At 40.1% G+C, this 21,027-nt stretch overlaps 1 protein-coding gene across 2 annotated transcripts in view; it reads right to left on the bottom strand.

The window, feature by feature from the left end:
- The window catches only part of GRAMD2B (GRAM domain containing 2B), a 42,063-nt gene extending 24,546 nt beyond the window's left edge, over positions 1 to 17,517 (bottom strand). Inside the window, exon 1 of one of the 2 annotated variants that reach the window (XM_058823575.1) lies at positions 17,372 to 17,517. In XM_058823575.1, the coding sequence (XP_058679558.1) occupies positions 17,372 to 17,496 (125 nt within the window). In that variant the 5' untranslated portion in view covers positions 17,497 to 17,517. Of the gene's footprint in view, positions 1 to 6,003; positions 6,139 to 17,371 lie in introns of those variants that run through there. The other variant, XM_058823576.1, reaches the window with a different exon arrangement.
- Positions 17,518 to 21,027: the final 3,510 nt, after the last annotated feature.

Here is a 21,027-nt window from a genome sequence, read left to right as displayed (position 1 = left end):
TGTTACTAAGAATGTAGTTGGAAAGCAGAGGTTTGGGAATAAACTTATAAACACCTTGATTCCATTCTCTGCTGTTTAAATGTGAAACTGCCATGAAACCCTTGACCAGCAGTTTCTCTTCTATGGTAGGTTTAGAAATAATGATGTATTAGTATCTCACTATGCTGTAGAAAAAGTGTTTTAATCAATGTACATGAGAAAAAAAATAAATTATTCTTCTGACAGGTTATATACAAAGAGAAGAAGGATTGAATTTTCTAATAAAGCAGTGTCTTTGAAAACTGGCATTGATAAAAGATAATCCAAAATCATTGAAAAGATTTTGCTGTTTAAAGAGTGTTAGATTCTGCTGCTAAGTATCTTATATACATTTTCTGTGAGGTTCCCCAGCAAGAATAGTGCACAACAAAGCCAAATGAAAAACAATTAGATGAAAATGAAATTCTCATTGCTTCTATCTACTGTGCTTTACCAGGCTTTCCTAGTTTAAAACACATCTAATCAAGGAGACAAGATCAGAAGTTTCAAGAAACACCCGAGTACATTTTTGATGCTTTTCACCAAGGACAGAAGTGAACCATTCACCAAGGATCCGGCAATGCTGAATTTCCCATTATTATCTTTTCAACCTATGACTACTCTTACAGACCCGCTCATGTGTTCATGGAAAAGACTAGAACAATGTGGATAATTGAATACAAAAGCTACTATTTCATACTAGGAAATACTAGCTCCCAACAATGGATCTAACCAACACCAGTCACAACAGTGCTTTTGACTGTGACACCAAATATAAGGAACCATTTTCCTTCCAGAGTCATGGAGAAAGGTAGTCTTATTAGGATCAGATGTGACACACGGTTGCCAGACATCTGCTAATGACAATTTTCTATTTTCACAAATTTTTTTAAATTTTTCTATGTCACCATGACACTGAGTCTGAATGCTCTCAAAGCTTACTTCTTCAGTCTGAGCCTTTCCACTGGCAATAAGCTGTCCTCCATGGCAAAACACACCCACTCTTATGCTGGCCATAGCACGTTAACATATATTTTAAAATTTCTCAAAACCAAATAGGAATATATATAATCCTGTTATTTACTGGACTTTTGTAAGATAAAATTCCTTCCTGTTGAGAAAAAGGCTGAGCAAATCTAAACAGCTCTTCTTAAACTAGTATAGCATAGATGGCAGCTACAGAAGAACATCAACAGTCTTTTGTGCTCTGTCTTTCACAAACAGACTGAAGCTACAGTCAGAGGGCTAAACTGAGGCATGTGCAGGTCATGCCAGGGTATGTATGTTTGTACAGAACTACGGTTTCATAGTCACATAACTAGGTTTGACTCTTCTATCCACAGAGGGTGAAGGCTTCAGTCTGCCTCTATGTTCTCTGTTCTGCTGAAATTGTCTGCTGCCTATCTGCAGCCTACATATTATTTCCTGTCACTCTTTCTGGAGCTTATTAACCTCCCTAACCTTAGTGTGCTATTTTTCAAGGGCAGAGGCAAAGACAGTCAGTGCCAAGTAGAAGTTGAGTTAAAGTAACACAGGTCTGAAAAGATTCATTGGAAAGGATATACGTGGACTTGGCAGCAGCTATGTACAGAGCATTCAGATCATTAGTCTCAGCAGTGGCCTCATTAGATAAGCACATAATTTCTAACCACATGACTGCAATAGTTATGGAGATGGAAGTAAGACAATACTGTGATGGGATGTTTATGCATCACCTGTTAAATACCAACAACAAATCCTGCTGCCCAAAGCTGTAGTTATTACATTTTCTAACAAGCACTTCTCACAGATTGCATATAACTAGTAAATACATTAGCCACATGAGGCATCTGGATGGAAAGAAAAAATTCTTCAGATCCATACCATGCATTTACACACAGAAAAATTATTTTTAAAAATATGCTTTTATAACTTAAGTATGCACATAGAGTGAACACCATAGGAATGGCAGGGAGAAGGGAAAAAATGGAAGTGATCAAAAAACATCATAATGAACAAATGAAGGTTCAAACCTAGACTGGAAAACTCTTGTCACACACATAAATTTAAATGTTTCATTTACAAGCCTCTCCTTCTTTGGAGATCATGTGTTACAACTTTTGCTATAAAAGTAAGGAAGAACTACTAGGGAAGAATTAAAAAATACGATACTTAGTATGCGTTAGCAGTTTCATCCCCTGAAAATACATACTTACACTTTTCCTCTTTGCAAAAAAAAAAAAAAACAAAAACAAAAAACCCCCCCACTTTTGCTGGAAAGGAGTTAAAGTTTTATTTCAGCTTTAATCTAGATTAAGTTGGTAATAAACAATTTCCCCTTTTTTCTCTGCACTTTATGTTTTTCTCAAGTAAGATACTTTAAGAAAAAGAAGTGAATTTTGATTAAGCACAAGCCATTCAATTAATTCTGTTTTAATTTATCAACTGATGAACAGTTATTAAGAAACATCTGTTACGGCAGAATAATATGGTAGACAAACAAACCATAAAAATCACATTCTCCCTGCCCAGAAGTAACCAATTTGCTTGCAAGCATTTTCCACTGCTTGCAGTAGCATATTTTCCCAGTACCTTTTTTCCCCAGTACGCATTTTTGCTAAAAAGAAAAAAATAAAAATTGAAAACCTTCCACATATTTCAGATTTTTAAGTCCCAGTCCCTTCATTTCTTTAAGTTACACTCAGTAATTGGACATTACCTGATTCTGTAAATCATAAGGGGATAGAATGTCCCACTTAATGTTAGCAAAATCGTGCCATATGGTAACCCATCACATTACAGTTATACAGACAGATTGAATCATATGAGAACAAATACTGCCAGTGGCACCAGAACGTGCTGCATGGACTTCGTCAGAAGCAAGCATGGGTAAAAGCAGAGGGATGCTAACAAAGCATGAGAACTACTTGCTATTACTCCTCTGCCATTCCTCCTTAATGTGCCTCACTCTTATTTTCAGTGCTCAATTTTCAAACATTTGTTCCACCTACTGTCCCTGAAATAAGGCTGACAGCTTCTACGGGAGGTCCAGTGCCACCACAAAAAACCACACCCCACTCCCCACTCAAAAAAGAAAAAAAAGAAAAAATCTCTAAATACAGTGCAAGGGTTAACTCCTTTTTGGTCTAAGGCCACATCAGGAGGTAATGGTTAGGGAGCTCCACTTGGAAAGTTTTTTTCCATCCACAAATTTTTTATTTGCTTGGAAGCAGCTCCACATAATGACAAACTTTTGGCACATCACTATTTTGGGTTTGCATAATAACAGTGCCCATCTTCCTCATAGTATTATCTTTGGGGTTACAACTCACAGAGCTCTATTAGAAACTTTGCAAATGTGTAAGTATCACTAAATATGCCAGAGTAGGCCATTTTCTGAATCAGTATGAAAGTACTTAACTCTTCTGAATCACTGTTGGATAAATATGAACTCTGAAGTTTCTAATCTTGAAACATTTAAGAAAAACATCCAAGAAAACCCTGAAAAAAACACAAAAAACCAAAACAACCCAAAATACTTTTACAGCTTCAGTCCTTCAGATGCATCTATCCCCCAAGGAGCCTTTATGGCACCAGCAGCATAGTAAGCTATGAAGTTCATCTCTAAATTGAACAACATTGTAAGCATACCTCCAGGAAGTACAGGTACATAAATCTCTTTACACATATGAATCTCTCTTCCCGCTGAGCTTTGGAAAACACTAAAGACTCCCTAAACCTCTATAATCCTGCTAATATTTTTTGCAAATAGAGGTCATGAGCTCTGTTAGCTGCATATTGGTCCTTGGAAGTACATGAGGGGAATGAAACTCCACCAAATCCACACACACTTATGTACAACATCTTCTAATACCAAATCTTCAACAATTCAACTTCTAGTAATCTCACTTCTAACTGAATTAAAGCCATGCTTCTGTTCTTGATCTGAACAATCTCCCCTGTAACTTCACGTTAGTCAAACCAAAGATACATGGCTTGTGAAGTTAACTCCCAATCAAATGAACACAAGAGTTTCTCAGACAAGCTTCTCAGTAAAATGGGGCTGGAAAAGAAATTCCAACTTTGTTTCCAAAGAGCAAATGCTTCAACAATTTTCTAGTTTAAGACAATCTTTTCAAGTTTTTTTTTTTCTCTCCCAGTCTTTTCACCCTCCTGCTGTCAGGCTACTATTGCTGAACACTGTATCTTAAAGTGTAACAGACCGCCCAGTTCTTCCCTGCATGACATCTACTGAACAGCAAAAATTGATAGCTAAAAAAAGCTAGAGAGTCATAGTGAGTAAGACTTCTCTGTTTATCACACTGGCTAAGACTGACCTTGCTTCTAAAACTGTTAACTGATGAAGGACTGAAAGACTAAACACCTGGGGGCAAAACAGATGGTCAGTTACCTGTGCATGTTCAATACCTCCGAGATCGAGCTCTCCATATACTACCTAGGACTCCTAGTTCTGGTTTCAAGAGAAAAATCAGATACGGATCTTGCATACCTGAAAAATTTCATTAGGTTCACTGGCATAATTCTATGCAGGGACCAGGATCCAAGGCTTGAAGTCAGAAGACTCTAGTGAAGGTCTGGGACTTATGTTTCATTTGTAGTGTGAAGTCACTGATGTGATTACACCATACAGGATAAAGGACACTTAGAAGACACTCAAATTCCCAGTGCTCTCTAACAAGCAAGTTATTTCTGGCAAAAGATTTCACTACAATACATACTTGAGGAATACACCTGCTTAGACATCATGAATACAACAGCTGGGGGAAAAACCCAAAAACCAACACAGACTTTCTCAGAATTTGTTTCAAGAGAAAGAGCTAGCTGGTGGTAACTTGTTTGCCTTTCTCCTGGAAGCTATTTAAGATAAAATATTTGCGAAGAAAAGTTCTTCAGGAAGAGGAATCATCCCAGTATAGCAGAAAGTTAAATCTTATTAATTTCTTTAGAGGAGAAAGCTCCACATGTTTGAGTTTCTTGTTTCACAGATGCTTCTCAAAAACTGTCCTTGGGACTGCCAAGACCCATGTGAATTGGGAGCCTGGTATGGAAACAGACAGCTGCTTGATTTCAGCAACATTTTCACGTGATGGTCATTGCCATGGCTCACAAGCACCTAAACAACTTGGTACCTCTGCAGGAAGCAAGACACCAATGCAGGAGCGAACCTTTAACTCTGGAGGTTCTCAGTCATCATCAGAGGCTGGGAAGGTCAGCAGGGCCAGGGAGTTCTCCCACCCCTCTGAGCACTCTGACTTCTCTACTTTCCATCAGCTAGTCCAAGCAGACTGCCCTTACCAGCCAGCAGGGCCTCCTCTTCCTCATGAAGAATATTTCTGACCTCTTCACTTGCTCAGTTTTTACGGTACTTCTCAGGTTAGAAAGCAGAAACGTGAGTAGGGGTATGGCCCCGCGGGGAACCATGCCATGACCAGCAAGTGACTACCATCCTTCTCCTGAGAAGGGACATCCTCTGCTTTCTGGGACATCAGAATGAACTCCCATTTTAATGTCTCTTGCCTGTATCAGACTTTGCCAACTTTCGATAAAGTCCTGGGTATTCCTGGCACCCAGAGGAAAGGATCACAGCTTCCCACAGGAGCCCGTGCACTTTAACATAAGCGACAAAGCACAATTACTGTATTTAAGTCCCACAGCGCAGAAAGATTTTCAGGCTGTTGGGTGAAACTACTACAAGCAGTATTTGTACTCTCTGCTCCTAAAACTGCAACTTCGGAGTTCAACGCTGAACTCGAGCGCGGGTCTTGCCCGAGCGGGGGTGGGCGTTCGCGCTCACTTAAGCCTGGAGGCGGAGCCCCCTCGGTGACTCTCCCCCGGACACTTCAGGCCGACGCCCCTGCAGCGCGGCCCCAGCGCTCGGGGCTCCCCCGCCGCCCCGCCCGCAGCTCCCGCGGCCCCAGCGCTGCCCGGCGGGCGGCCCGGGCACAGCCCCGCGTGGAGCCCCCCTCCCGGCAGGGCACTACTCACAGCCGCGGAGCGCCCCTGTTCTCCCGCCGCCCGGCGGCCCGCGCTGCCCTCGGCTCCTCCGCATCGCACCGCGGCTCGGTCATGAGCACCATCGGCACGGGCAGCAGGACTCACCCCGCCGCCACAAGGCACTCCGCCACCCGCGGGCCGGGCCCGCTCCGCCCTCGCCGCCCCGCCCCGCCCCGGGGCGGACCCGTCGCCGCTCGCGCCGGCAGGAGCCGGAGCCGCCACAAACCGGTTGGGCCCGCCCGGCCGGGCCGGCGCCGCCCGCGGCTCGGGGCTTGGTGAGGGATGCGGCGCCTCGCTCCCCGTGAGGCCGATCCCTTACGAGCTTTAAATTATTCAGTCGGGACGCTGTCGCGTGAGACACCGGCTCCCGCCGGCTCCAACAAAAGCCATCCTTAATGTTTTATAGGGGGGTACAGGAGATACGCCGTTTGACACAGACGCAGTCCCGGGGGAAGGTGGTGGTGGCCACGGCCCTGCTTTCTCTCAACGCGCTTCGTGAGTCGTGGAAGTAGGCAGTAGTCCAAATACTGGCCTCAGGACTGTTCTATTAAGGTGAACTTCTGAAATGATTAGCTGGTATTTCCATCTGCGGCTTTACATCTTGAACAGACAAGTAGGCAGTTATGCTTCCTTACTCAAGAGCAGCACCCCGTGCTGCTTTGCACAGAAAAATCACAAACCCACTGATGAATATGTGGTGTTGGAAGGGACCAGTGGGTCCAGCATTCTGGTTCAGGCAGGACTATACGAGAATGTGTGGCACAGGATTGCATCCACATAGTTCTTGAATATGTCCAGCAAGGGTGACTCCACAACCTCTTTGGGCAACCTGTTCTAGTGTGTGGTCACCTGCAGAGTAAAAAATTCTTCCCCATGTTCAGGTGGAATTTCCTTTGCATCAGTTTCTGGCCATTGCCTTTCCTATTGCTGGGCACCAGTGAAAAGAGCCTGGCTCTGTCCCCTTGGCATTGATGAGGTCCTCACTCAGTCGTACCTTCTTCAGGCTAAGGTGCCTTTACTCAGGCGAGAGGACTGGAGCTAAGCTCTGGACTCTTGATCAATTTAGTCCGTCCTACTGGACATCTTCAGGAGTTTCTAGTCTTGTATGCAGGAGCCTTGTACTGGACAGAGTACTCCAGGTGACACCTCACCAGGGCCAAATAGAGGAGGAGGAGGAGGAGGATCACATCCTCCAACCTGCTGGCACTGCTCCTCTTAATGCAACCCACGAATCCATCAGCCTGCTTGGCTGCAAGGACTCACTGCTGGCTCTGGAGAGCTTGTTGTCCACCAGGACCCCCAGCTCCTTCTCCACAGAGCTGCTTCCCAGCAGGTCACCCCCAGGCTGTGCTGGTGCCTGGGGTTGTTCCTCCCCAGCTGCAGGACCCTGCACTTGCCTTGGCTGAATTTCAGACGGTTCCTCTGTGCCCATCTCTCCAGGCTGCTGAGGTCCCTCTGAAGGGCTGCACAGCCCTCTGGGCTATCGGCCACTGCTCCCAGCTCTGTGTTGTCAGTGAAATTGCTGAGGAGGCCTCTGCCCTTCATCCAAGTCATTGATGGATAAATTAAACAAGACTGGGCCCAGTATTGAACCTTGGGAGATACCACCACAGACAGGCCTCCAACTAGAGCCTGTGCCACTGATTATGACTCTGGGATCTGTTATAACTGCTGTTCAGCTAGTTCTCAGTTCACCTCCCCATCCTCCTCTTCAGTCCACTCTTCCTGGGTTTGCCTGTTAGAGACACTGTCAAAAGCCTTGGAGATCCACTGCTCTCTCCTTGTCCATCCATGCAGTTGTTTCATCGTGGAAGGCAATGAGGTTGGTCAAGCATGATTTGCCTTTAATGAATCCGTGCTGACTACTCCTGATCACCTTCTTGTCCTCCCTGTGATGGAAGTGGCCTCCATCACCTTTCCAGGGACTGAGGTGAGGCTGACTGGCTGATAGTGCCCTGCATCCTCCTTCTTGCCTTGTTTGAAGACCGGGGTGACGTTTGCTTTCTGCATTCCTCAGGCACTAGTCCTGATCACCATGACCTTTCAAAGGTAAGGAAGCATAGCTATGATGTCCATCAGCTGTCTCAGCACTCCCGTGTGCATCCTGCTGAGGCCCATGGACTTGTAGATGTCAAGTTTCCTTGGGCCTGTGCTGGCAGAGCTGTGGGACAAGTTGAGTGCCCTCAGGAAGGTTAGATTTAAGGCAGCACTTGCCGCAAGTTATCTTGCATGGCAGGCACTAACTGTGAAAAATGTCTTTACTACTTGGTTAAGTAAGTTAGGTTTCAGTTTGATGAATTATGTTTTAATAAAGCTTAAATGGACTCTGTGGTTTAAAGTACGCAATCAAAGGAGAGAAAATCCTGGGATGAGAGTTCAAAGTAACTTGTCTAGGCAAAGGTCTATTTTCATGTTTTAATAAAATTAAGAATAGAATAACTTCCTAAGAGCTGACTATTCACATGAGCTAAAGGGAGAATATGTACAGTAGAGTGGTTTCTTTTAGTGAATATCTGTGTAGGAAATAGATACTAATGTACATTTCAGATTGAAAAGTGTACGAAGCAGATTAATCACCTTTGGATATTTAGTCTTTAGGGCACACAAGAAAAAAGTTTTAGGTATTGCTGCAATACTTTCAGGAAATCAGTGATAAAAAGGAGGTGGTAATGGTGAAATGCCTCAAGACTGCCACAGCTGCTTGGGCACACAGATCCTGCAAAAAATGTGAGATTGCTGTATGATTTTTTGCTAGACCGTGTGGGTTTAATTGGCTCCAGTACAGGAAAATTTAAAGACTATATGCTAAGATGTATAGAATGGAAGACATTTAAAATGACTGTATTTCTGGGAGACACCATTAACTACTGTTCACATAGTATTTAATAAAAATGTCAAGGCACATGTGGAAAAGAAATGAGATTTAATTTACAAGGGAGATTATTCAGCCTGTTAGGCCCTGTGAAACATTGATTGCTGCTATTATTCCTTGTGGAACCCCTGAGTGCACTTGGCACTGCTTTGCAGAGCCTCTCCCACCTCCTAACACCAGATACAACCTGTGGCAATATAACAGCATTTTGTTTATCCAACCATAACAGAATAGGAGCCATTTCAGCTGCATGGACTATGAGTAAAGCTGGCACTGAAGGGGCTGGGGAAGGCATCATGTGTCTCTTCAGGCCCTTTTCTTGGGTGCAGAAACCTGTGTGAGGTTTTAGGTACCCTGGGGATTGTGTAAATGTGCACTAACAAGGCATACACAGGATGACTGGAATCAGTAGGAAAAGTGACTGCCTACCCCTGATCTTGTTTTTGGAGGCTTTTCATTGCACTAAAAATGTAATTGCTAATTTAGTCCTAATTTTGAGGCAGACTTGTGGTTGAATAATTCCTGTGTAACTATATGCAGTTCAGCAGAAGTGCTGTTTTTAGTAGGTGAGAATGTGACGTCTAGCTATTTGAATAAATAAAATTTGTTTTCTTTTGAGTGCTTAGATTTTCAGTCTGTCAGCTGTAAGCACCTCTTTAGGAGATAAACACTGCCACTGACTGTTCTGTTCATTCATTGCCAGAGGTTCCTGTCTTCACCTCAGTGGTGCAAGAACTAGGAAGGAGTTGCCTGGTCCTGGAGCTCAGTCTCTCTTTTAGTTTAATCTGACTCCATTCTCGAGGTGTGCATAGCTCTCTGATTTAAATAAATTCTGTCTTAGTCATTTAGTGCAGAAGAAACTTACATTAAAATAAATTGATGCCTAAAGCCTGGACACTAAAAAAAGGAATCCTTGCTGAGTTATTTCTTCCATATAATGATATCTTAACTCTTGTCAGAGACTTGGTTCTGGCAGATTGGTGATAAATGTGTCCTTAGTCCAGTTTGCTCTTAACTGATAATGACAGTGGAAGTAATAAGCAATGAACCAGGACTATAGCTTGTGGGGTTTTTTTTAGAATTTGAAAAAGAAACTCTGTGACCAAGCTCTGTCAAACTGTATATGGTGCAGCAACTTCAGAGTGAGAGGGGACTCCCATGAGTGATAAAAGCTCTGAATACCAGGATTCTCAGGAATATTCAGGGTGCAGTGCCTTATATTAAACAAGCAAATGTGGGACTGCTCATGTGAGTGGAATATACTTGAAAACCATATGTTTTTATTATGATCAAGTCAAAGCAAGTATTTGAAGATCAAATTAGAGGGGATTCACGGTTTTCAGTAATTAGTACCTTCAACATTATGCGTAACATGACAAAAGATAAAACATTAGGGATGGAACAATAGGGAAAACTTTCAATGCAAAATAAAAAGATTTATGATACATATGAAATCAGAGAAAAGCAGAGACTCACTGAGTCATTGAGTTAATTTCTTGTCCTGAGTTAAGGCCTGCTATTCCTGTGTCACTCCTGGCAAGATTCCTGTCTCAGTTGTTCTTAAAAGTCCTAAGTGTGCCCAGGCCACCAATTCCAGTGTTTGCTATCGTCCAGGGGATGTCCTCAATCCACAACATGGTCTTGAATCCTTGTTGGTGAAATCTAAATCTAAAGCCATTACTTCTTTATTTATTAAATATGAAGAACAGTGAAAACCTGTCTATTCTTTCTTATCATTTTCATTTTATCTGTAGTGTCGGATAAAACATATAAATTGTGGCTTTGGACTTCTTTTTTTTTCTTTTTGTTTTTTCTTCTATGAACTGTCTCTTGTAGGTTTAGGTGTTTTCTGAAGCATGATCCCTCATATGCAACACCAGTAGTTTTATGAAGGTTATATAAAGAGGAGTTTAAAAGATTACTTCATCTTTCCTATACATGGTACCACTGGTCATATTTTGTGGTAAAGTCTTTGTGTTTCACAACAGGTGAGGCTGGCTCAGGTTTAGTATTCAAGCAGTATGACCTAATGAAGCTTTTATAAACGTTAGCTGAGATGCTCTCCTGTAGTACAACAGCAGCAAATTGTAAGACTTGATTAAGTATAGCCATCTTGACCATCTACATATCCTTTGTGCATTTTGCTCTTTTTTTTTTCCCAATCTGTTTTCTCAATTTATCACAATAGTTATGAATCATATCTTGAAGGACATGAAGCAAGAAACAGTAAAAGTGCCTAATAAGACACATCGGAGATGTCAGTATAAAAAGCAGGGGAACTGCTACCCAGGCCTAAAGATTCATGGCTGTTGCATGATAAAAAAGACAATCTAGCTGGAAATGGTGTGAGAGGCTGTCTTAATCAATAAGGTTTATTTCAGTGCATTCATTGTGGCTGTTCATAAAGTATTTTTCAGTTTATCTGGCAAGTGTCAGCATACCTGAATATGAGGGAACTTCCTTGGAAAGAAACAAAGCAGAAAAGTAGTAAAGTGGTTACAAGCATTCTGTGTGCTGTGAACACATTTCTCTTCAGTAAAAAGTTCTTCTGTATGTCTTTGCAGGTGTAAAAATGTATGAAGAGCTACAGCCTCAATTGTGCCTGAATACAAGTGCTTTTGCCTAATAGGTTTTGTACATGTCTTCAGTTTTCTTTATGATATTCTGCATTGGTAGGATTCTGTGAAGGCTATGCAAATGTTTTGGAAGCCTTTAAGTGTTGAAAGACCTGCTAAGTCCTTGTAGTTGAAGTGTGATAGTAAAGCAGTAAACTATGTTGGATGCTATAGAAATAGGAGCTCTGATAGTATGAGACACAAACGTTTGAAAAGATGTTGAAACAGGGAAAAAAATTCTAATTTCTAGAGTACACACAAGTCATCCACAAATCAGAGTGAAGCCAGCTTGTGAGATGCACACTACAAAAAACCACAAAACAACTGTACTAAAAAGGTGGTGCAGCATTGGAAGAAGTTGCCCAGAGTGGCTACAGACTGTCTTTGGAGGGTACAAGACTGAGCTAGACAATGCCGTACCTGATCTGAGCTGGTGTTGATGATACTCCTGACTCGATCAGGAATATTCAAAAACAGTGTTCAAGTTACTCAGCATACCTGAAGTATGCTCAAAATAAGTGGAGCCAAGGTCCAAAATAGTCTGTGGAAGATAACTAGGGCCAGAACACAGTGAATGGTGCGATTTTATAATGAGTGAAAAGCAGTTTTGGCCAGTTGAGTCTTGTTCCTTGCCTGGATTAAGAATTCAATAATTTATTTGCTTTTAGAAGTTTGAGATTACTTTATAGATACCCATAACAGGTAATATTTTTCTTCTGAGCTGTTTACTGAAAGTCTTATCTGACTATCTCTTCCTGGTTTTTGTTTAAAGTAGCCTGGATTACTGTATTGGTTGAGCCGCCCTTTAGACAGGGCAGTGCATGGGGCAAATGAGGTAAACTGGGCTGAAAGCTAGTTGGAGAGTTTATCACAAATGGAGGAGCATGCCAGGGCTGTTCCTTGTGGCTCCGTCTTGAAACAGTTGGGTGAACGAGACCATGCTACACTGGTGCTGTAACACCCAGCAGGACAAAGGAGAGAGACTGCCACCAAAATTTATGGGGTATCAGTAATATGGTATCAGTCCACCTCTCAGTGAGCATGTAACACATTGCACAGGTACTTGTCACCACATTTACTGCCATTTTAGGACCAATTACCTTTCAAATAACCTGTGTAGAGTCACAGAAGACACCCTTCATGCTGTGAGCCTCACCACTGTGTCTTACTGTGCCATGGTGATGGAAAGAACAGTATGGGATGAAGGGTTAATGGAAGAACCCTCCAGTACAACCGTTGAAATAAAGGAATCTTCAGCTCACTCCAAATTGTTCATGGCAACTTTCTTACATATTGGAAAAAGCAACCTTGTGATGTGTTAACAGTTTGGTTTTGCCAGCTATGAGAAAGCACTCAGCCAGCTGGCATTTTGCTGAAAAACACGTCACTGTCTCCTCTTAGCTGATGATAAAAAAAAAAGCAGTTATGGCATATTTGCATATTTTAATGCAATATATTGGCCTGGATGCCTCATGAATGTCAGTGTTAACATACTAGAATACTGTGTGATGCCTAGATCTTGTAATTTAAAATGATTGTATAAAAGCTCATGGCAGCAAAATCCGTGTTTTCTCCATTTATAATTTAAAAAGAAATTTCCATTTTTAATAAAAGAGATATATATTCTCATTTAATATATTGTCCATCTGTACTAAAAAAGATAAATGTAAGTATTGCTTGTTCTACTCTGATGGGTCACATTGGCTTGGTTTGTCATCCTTTGATTAAAAATGTCCAAGGAAATCCTGGACAATATCCAAGTGTGACATCTTTGTATAGAAATGACTTGGACAAAAATTTTAGTCCAGCTACAGCTGTATGTTATTATTCATTAGATACACACAGATGATGTGTGTCTAATAAATAAGGCGCGTGCATGTATATAATTACTCAATCTGTGTATCGTAAATGAATACATGTGGGTCCTTTTTGGAACCACATATGCCCAAGTGCATGCAAACATTCATGATATGTGTAAATATGGTGATCATTTTGTTGAGAAAAACCTTTAGTCATCTGGCAGTCTCTGAAGTGCAGCAGTATGGTACATTAAGTATGTAAAAAAATGAAAACAGACTTGTTTGAGGATAAATTGAATCTTCTACAAGAAAATAGAGTGCCCAGACTTTCCAGAAGATTAGGAAAGGTTTGTCCTTACCTTTAGAAGAGGAAGGTTAAAGTGAGGAACACGAGAGAATTAATCATACTCTCAGTTTTTTCACAGTCTTTACATCAGATGGGGCTGAGAATAATAAGCTAGTTGACTGTGCTTATGCAGTTACTGTTCTGTCTTATTTAGAACTAGGAGTTATATTACTCTGGGGAAAAAGAAACCAAAACAAGTGTAAATATGTCTTCATATTCAGGCCAGTAATGGTGAATGCCAGAGTCCAGATGCAAGCCATTGAGCAGCAAGGTAGTTGCCAGTGTTTCAGGTGCTCATAACTGAGCTATAAAAACAACACACCTTTTAGAAGGTGGTGTGTGCCTATCTTTTTAACATGACTTCTTAAATTAGTCTGAGATAAGCCTCAGTCTTACAGCAGTACACTGGAGGATTCTGAGGGATATAATTTCAATGCAGAATTTCCTTTAGAAAAGCTTTCTGTCAAAAAATCTTCATAGAAGAAATCTGGATGTAGGGTTCATTTTTGTCCTGTCTGTAACAAAATACCTGTCTGTAACAAAACCATCTCTAAAGTTTCTGCTACTGGTTGTTACAGAGTTTTTCTGTTATTTTGTTGTAAGCAAAAGATAGGTAAATATTAATGCCAGATCACAGATGCAAAATGCGAGTGCTGTGTTTACTGTATTTGTATATTGTAGTGCACCAAATGAGCTTCCGTGTCAGGACTGGAGTTGACAACCCTTTTGATTTCCATTTTGATGAGATAGTGAGAAAACAAACCACTCCATGTTCTGTAACTTTAAAAACACTGTTTTGTAATTTAAAAATAATTGTTTTTAACTCTCACCTGATAGCAGTGTTACTGACCAATGCTGAATTTTTTTTAGTGTTGCACATATAACCTGCAATGTGATTATTTCTAAGATTGATGTAAACATACATAGCATTATAACATTCACAGAATTGCTGGTCTAAATTGCTGAAAACACTAGTTTTCTTGTGTTCAATATGTTTGTTTTTTTTTTTTCCTAGAGTCACTCAGGGGATTATTCAAAAATAAAAGCCTTAAGATTTTCCTAAATTTTAGGTGAATTGGATACAGGGTATTGACTCATATTATAGGGATGGGCTCCAAATGGGAGCTTGAATATCCCTGTTTTTTTAGCCCATATTTTGTTCTATGTCAGAACAACTTCATACATTCATACTGATAAAATGCTGCAAAGATATGTGGCCAGTACTTTTATCAATACAAATTTTGTATCAATAATGTGTGGCAGACACCTCAGCTTTTATAGGGGCCTGAGTAAATATATGTGCTGCAGTAAAAGATCTCTGTATTGTATAAGTGACCCTGCCCCGATTCTAGTTATTGTAAATGGGCTGCAGCTGTGATGTCCGTAATTGGGCGGCAGCTGTAGCCCGTGGAGGTAGCTGGGATAAAAGGAGTGGGTTGTCTGGTCGGGGAGAGCCTTGATGAAGAAGCAGGAACAACACTGCTGTGAAGCGCTGTGTGTGAGAAAACCACCCAGAAGGTACGGGACTCCAGAAATAAGATAATAGCAATATGAATACAGCAAGCTTTAGCACAATTTCCTTCTGAAATCAGTTTTGCTCTGTGTCAGGAACAACATGCTGCCATGGCAATAAATTGTGAGCTCCCCTTTATGAAATGTTAATAACTCCCTGGTTTCTGCCAAATTCATGCTCATCCACATGCCAATTACAGTGAGGTGAAACCAGATGTATATAAAAACTTAGGCGTATAGTCAGTTTTTCTCCTCGGGCATGAATAATTAGAATGAACAAGAAGGTTCATTAAATTTTCTCTGTGGGTAAATCTTCATATATAGAAAATATGCTCCAAATAAATAAGACTGTATGAAAGGAGTACCTAAAAATGCAGAGTCTGCATTTACATTTTCCATGATTTTTCATGGGGCTCATTTTCAGTATCATGACTGTGACAAACACATGAAAAGCAAGTTTGGTGTGAGCTCAGTCCATCTAGCTCATTATGTGCTATTGTGCATCCTCCTTATATGATTGCTTAGTATTTGCAGCCTGCTACTCTATCTTTGCTATAGGTAGAGGTATGGTTTCACAGCAAGGTTTAATAATCATATTATCCTTACTGAACTAGCAATTGAGTAAACTGGTTTTCTAGAAGGCCTGCTCCTACCACTCAATACCTGGCAGGCAGGTTGATTATTGAGAAATCTGGGGTAAAGGACCTGTTCTTTGTAAGGCCTGGTCACATTGCCCCCAGAGCATATATGGCAGCTTTTTGTGTACTGGTTATTTAATGGTAAATAAAAAAGGAGGTAGGTCTGTCTGCCCAGTGTTCTGGACAGGACACAGAAAGGAGGACAAAATTTATATTGTCCAAATTAGGAAGTGTGTAAAAATCACCAACTTGTGTTGTCGCCCTCTGAATACTTCTGTATGTTACTTATGTCCCATGCAAAATGAGATCAAGAGGCATATGAAAATTCATGGGGATTTTTTTTCTTAAAAACAAGCTCAAAGGTCTAGATAAGAGTCTTTGAAATCTCTAATTAAACTTTAAATTTCTGATTCTCTATTGTCTGTTCAAACTGTTGGACATTATCTCTCTGACATTTGAGTTGGAAGAAACGATGATATGAAGCTGTAATATTAAAAAGCCCTAATAATATTCCAAAAGAGAAAAATTAGGCCAACAGGCTCTTTTATAGTAGTGACCCAATTAGTGATAAGATCTGTCACCCCATATAAAGAATTTTTGCACAGCCACAAAGAAATGTAATTCATCCACACAAAGACTATGTAGAGGTTCCAAATCAGTCTTCAGGTTTGTTTGGCACCATACAGGACCAGCCCTTGGCAAGGAATTTTCAAGCAGATTGAGAACCAATAAATGTCTAATGATATTTTGAATAGTTTTTAAAGCTATTTTATTCATGATGGGTTCACATAAGTACTGTGGGTATTTATTTGTGTTGCTCCTGCAGTAGAGGAGGAAGGATAAGCACTAAGTGCCAGTAACCCTCTGACATTGCCTTCCCTCATTTTTTTGTGCTTTCTAAAATGTGCATGATTTATCTAGAACTTTGCATTGCAATGAATTCCACCATAGAGGGGATTTGCAATTCAACAAGTCTGCCCTTCCAAAGTAGGAAAACAGACTTTCCCCTATTTTGTTTTTTTTTTTTTTGCAATGTTCAATCAGGAAACCCTTTACCAGAATTCACTTGGTAAGTTTTCTACTTCCTTGAATATTTCTTGTGAATAAGGTGGCACTCATCTTGAAAATTAGTTTAATAAACATTATGAGGTCTCTTTAGGCCAAAACACACATGAAAACATTTTGCTAAACTCCCTGATCTAACAAAGTTTACATTTGTTTTGTACAGAGTTCAAATATTATAGATATTTGGGTGTCCCTATAGAGGTCACTTTAAAATTTGAGTTTTATTAGTATATAGTGTTATACACATTCAAAGCCCCATTTCAGTGTCAATAAATAAGGAATCAGAAAAAAATACCCTTCTGTCCAAGTTTCTCCCTTACAGTAGTGCTCCCCTTCCCAGTGAAATCAGTAGCATACATGAAATTACCATCTCTGTGTGCATTTCCTTTTCGTATTAGGCTTCCTTGTCTAGGCGTTTTCGTTAGTCTACTTGTCCCAGTGCCCTCCTCTGTTGCTGCCCTGTTCCCCCATCATTGAGCACATGCAAAATATTCAAATATATTGGGATTTACCTTATAAATACTGATCCAGCGCTCTCTGTAGGACTGGCTGGGTCATCATTACTTGATTTTCGGAAGCTGTTCTGACTTTCAGAAAGAAAAACTGAGTCCTCCAAGGAGCTTCCTTTCTTCAGCATTTTAATGGAGCTAACTGCAGACTTAAGTAAGTTCAATACTGGAGCAATCTGTGAAACACGCAGCCTTTCTCCTCTGTAGGAAGTGCTGTCTTGGTGTGACTCCAGCTCAAACTAGGTTTAAAAATCAGTTAATGAGTAACGTGGTGTTGTGATATCATAAGGGAGTTTTCTTTTTTATCTGCAGCACTTCAGAAGTTTACCTGAGAACAAAAATTATCAAATCTAGGTGAACTGTGTCCTTGAAATTTCATTATAAATAGCAGTAACTTGTTTGACTGAATTGAGGAGTGTAAAACATGAACTCTATTTCCAATTATGTTTTGTTTTCAGGTGAAACATGTTCTGTCATAAATTCTACTTTGTGATCTATCTCTAAGTGTCCAAGTTTGAATAACAAAGGTGTATTTTTTTAAGAAATGACTACATCTACCTGTTGTGAAGATGCCAAAATTATTATATTGCACTTCTCCAGTGACGAGTTGGTCCACATGTGTACAAGTGGCTGCTATAAAAGTCAAATCCTTGCAGTTTAATTTAAATACAGGTAGTCGTTTAATTCTCAATGCACAGGGACCCCCCTGGACAAAATCAGTTTGTCTAACCAGTTTTTTCATAAATTGGCAAACATTAACTACAAACATATGTGGTTTTCTGTTTGTTGAAGATTACTATAATGATTAGGTTAGGGAGTGAAATAATCAGAAATCTTTATATTGCAGATCCTCTTATAGTACTGATTTAACATCCAAAGCATTTAGAAATCCTCTTAAACTTCATATTGGACCACCATGTAATGAAGATTTGTCTATGAGACTGACAAAAGATGTTTAATGTAATACACTCTGTTCTCAGCATCTGTGAACAGCTTGTGAAACAGTACAAATCCATTTGGACTATCCACAGGTTTTATTGGTAGATGCAAAGACATCAAAACAAACAAATGTATTTTTCTCTTTTAAAATTTGTTTCTGGTTTCTTTGCATAACTAAATACCTAGACTTTTTAAATATAAAATTTGCTTGTGATCAGTGTTAAGCAAATTGTAATAATCTATAAATGTGTGAAACAGTCACTATTGAAATACAGGATTAGCATAATAGCTAAGAAAGGTAAAGATGAAACAGCTGCTTCCTTGGAAGCAAAAATTCCAAATAAATGTTAGAGGACTTTCAATAAAAAAGACAGAAAATTAAGTATATGCTTTTCATCATCTTTAAGTATTCCCCATGAAACCTGTACTTAAGGAGCTGTATTTAAGCTACTTGGATTCTGAATTAGTGCCTCATTGAGTCATTATGCTGTACATGTTTGGTTTCCTGCTATCTAGGCCTTTTTGCTAGTCTGTACGTGATCCTGTGTGATCATAGGCTACAAACATGGAGCTGCCTAACTAGGCAAAGTCTGTACTCTATTACTCTTCCATAAAACAAGTGATATAACCTTCAACAAATACAAAAGCTTTTTTCTTCTCTAATCACAAGAAGAATTTGCTTTGGCTCTGTTGTATCCTATTCACTTAGGATAGGAAGTCTTTATCTTTTTCAAAGAAATAAATATTCTTAGAACTATTTAGAAAACTTAAGTGACATAATGAGCTTGTAAATCGTTAATATGATGTATTTATCTTTGAAAGCAATCTATTTGTACAGTAAAATGTAATGAATCCCCTTCATTAAGAGTCAGAATGGCAACTGTGTTCTTTTTCTATATTAAAAAGTAAGTACAGTGAGAGGGCAATTGAGTTTTTCCTTAAATGAGTAATTGCAGGAACATTCTCAGCAAGAAAAAACTATGAAACGATTCCTTTCCTCCAATTTTATGCATCTTTGCTGTTCTACAAAACAGTCAGGTTTTGCAGTTTCGTACAGGGGACCGTGCCTGCTTCTAAACTACTGTTTTCCATCCTATACCACAATAGTAAGTGGTAAGGGTGTGTTTTCCAGCCTGCAATTATATGGCTATTGCATATGCCTGTGCTGCAGTGCTTCTAGATTTGCCATGCTAGTACAGTGCTAACCAGGTCAGGGACTAGGCTGGGGAGTCAAATGCTCCTGCCTACACAGCTGGTGTTACTGAGCTAGTTTAGGTCAGCTCAGGCCTGACTATACAGCATCACAGAATCATGTAAATCAAGTCAATCCGTAGACCTAACACTGCCAGTTCCACCTCAGGAGCTTTATTGTAGTGGCAATCAGTGTTATGTATGGCCATGTGAAGAAAAACAGGTTTGTGTGACAGTGCCCTGAGACTTATGGCTCTTGCTTATTAAGAGGTCTTATCTGCCTTGAATGTTGCAGCAATAACTCCCTGGATTGATGAAAAGGAGCAGGCCTATGAGATGCATTTCTAGTGGGAACAGGAAGGTACAGTGGTGGTACTGCTGTCACCTATGCTCAAGAGATGATTTTTCCTCATTATCAGGCCCACACAACCTGAGTTTACTATTGATTTGTAGTGCGTTGCACAGCTGTGATCTTGAGCTGTTTTGGAGATCATTTTAGGGCTGAAAATACTAGATGGTTAGTTGTAGTTGTAGTCAGAAGGGCTGACCTGATGGTGTCTGTATAAGTTGTAAGACTTGGATTCATGTAATTTTTATTTCGTGTGGATCTATGTTGTATTATAATCTTTGGAATTGCCCTATTTTGATGCAAGGATATGAAAACTGCGTAGTTTATAACCACTAGACAAATTTAAAAGCAGTTGATCACTCCATGTCTTTCTGATATTCATAAATATTTTCAGGGGAAGTCTAGATACCTACAGAAATGTCACCGATAGAGATGTGGGGCAGATACAGAACTTACTTTTTGTAGCTGCTCGCTTCACATCCCTTAGCCGTAGTTAACAGACACCAGTATCTTTTCTCTTTCTGATGCGATGGATCAGGTGTGGGAAGAAGTTGATACTCCTGATGGTGTGGCTATCTGCTGTACGTGGACTTCTCCCCAGAGAATTGTTCTTCATGTTCTGAAGAAACTGGTAGCTCAGTAGCTTGAGTAAATTTTTTTACTCTATCTCTTGCTGTCTCATACAATGAAAACAACTTTTCCCTTTATTTCTTGAGTTCCTCTTCCTTTAATCTACTTTTCTTGAACTCCATATTCATATTTGGCCAAGTGTATCCTTATTTTTCTCAATTATCAAACTATGCCCTTTAATTCTAACCTTTGTCACTGACACTCTGTTATCACTTATCTGCTAGACTATATCTTGTGGAGTCTAGGACTGTTGCAATTATTTCTGATAGGCAGGGAGGGAAAAATGTGGCTAGTGTCCTTGAACCTCAACAATTTTATTTTCAGTCTGCAGCAGTTGTCACTAAAAGGTTAGAAATTATCTGGAAAAATGTACACTTTTTTTTTTTTCCTTATGACTAGTGTGGGTTTTTTTTTTCCCCATCGAAATAAAGTGAATTACTTCAGAAAAAGAAATGGTGGATTATTCTTGCCTTCTCAGTCCCTGGAGTATTTCTTCTGAAGATAGAGATATTCAGAAATATATTAACAATGCCAATTGTGTTACACACAT

This window comes from Ammospiza caudacuta, chromosome Z (genome assembly GCF_027887145.1).
Source record: "Ammospiza caudacuta isolate bAmmCau1 chromosome Z, bAmmCau1.pri, whole genome shotgun sequence".
NCBI classification, from domain to species: domain Eukaryota; kingdom Metazoa; phylum Chordata; class Aves; order Passeriformes; family Passerellidae; genus Ammospiza; species Ammospiza caudacuta.
The sequence above is the reverse complement of the archived record's forward strand: the minus strand, read 5'-3'. Positions and strand labels throughout refer to the sequence as shown.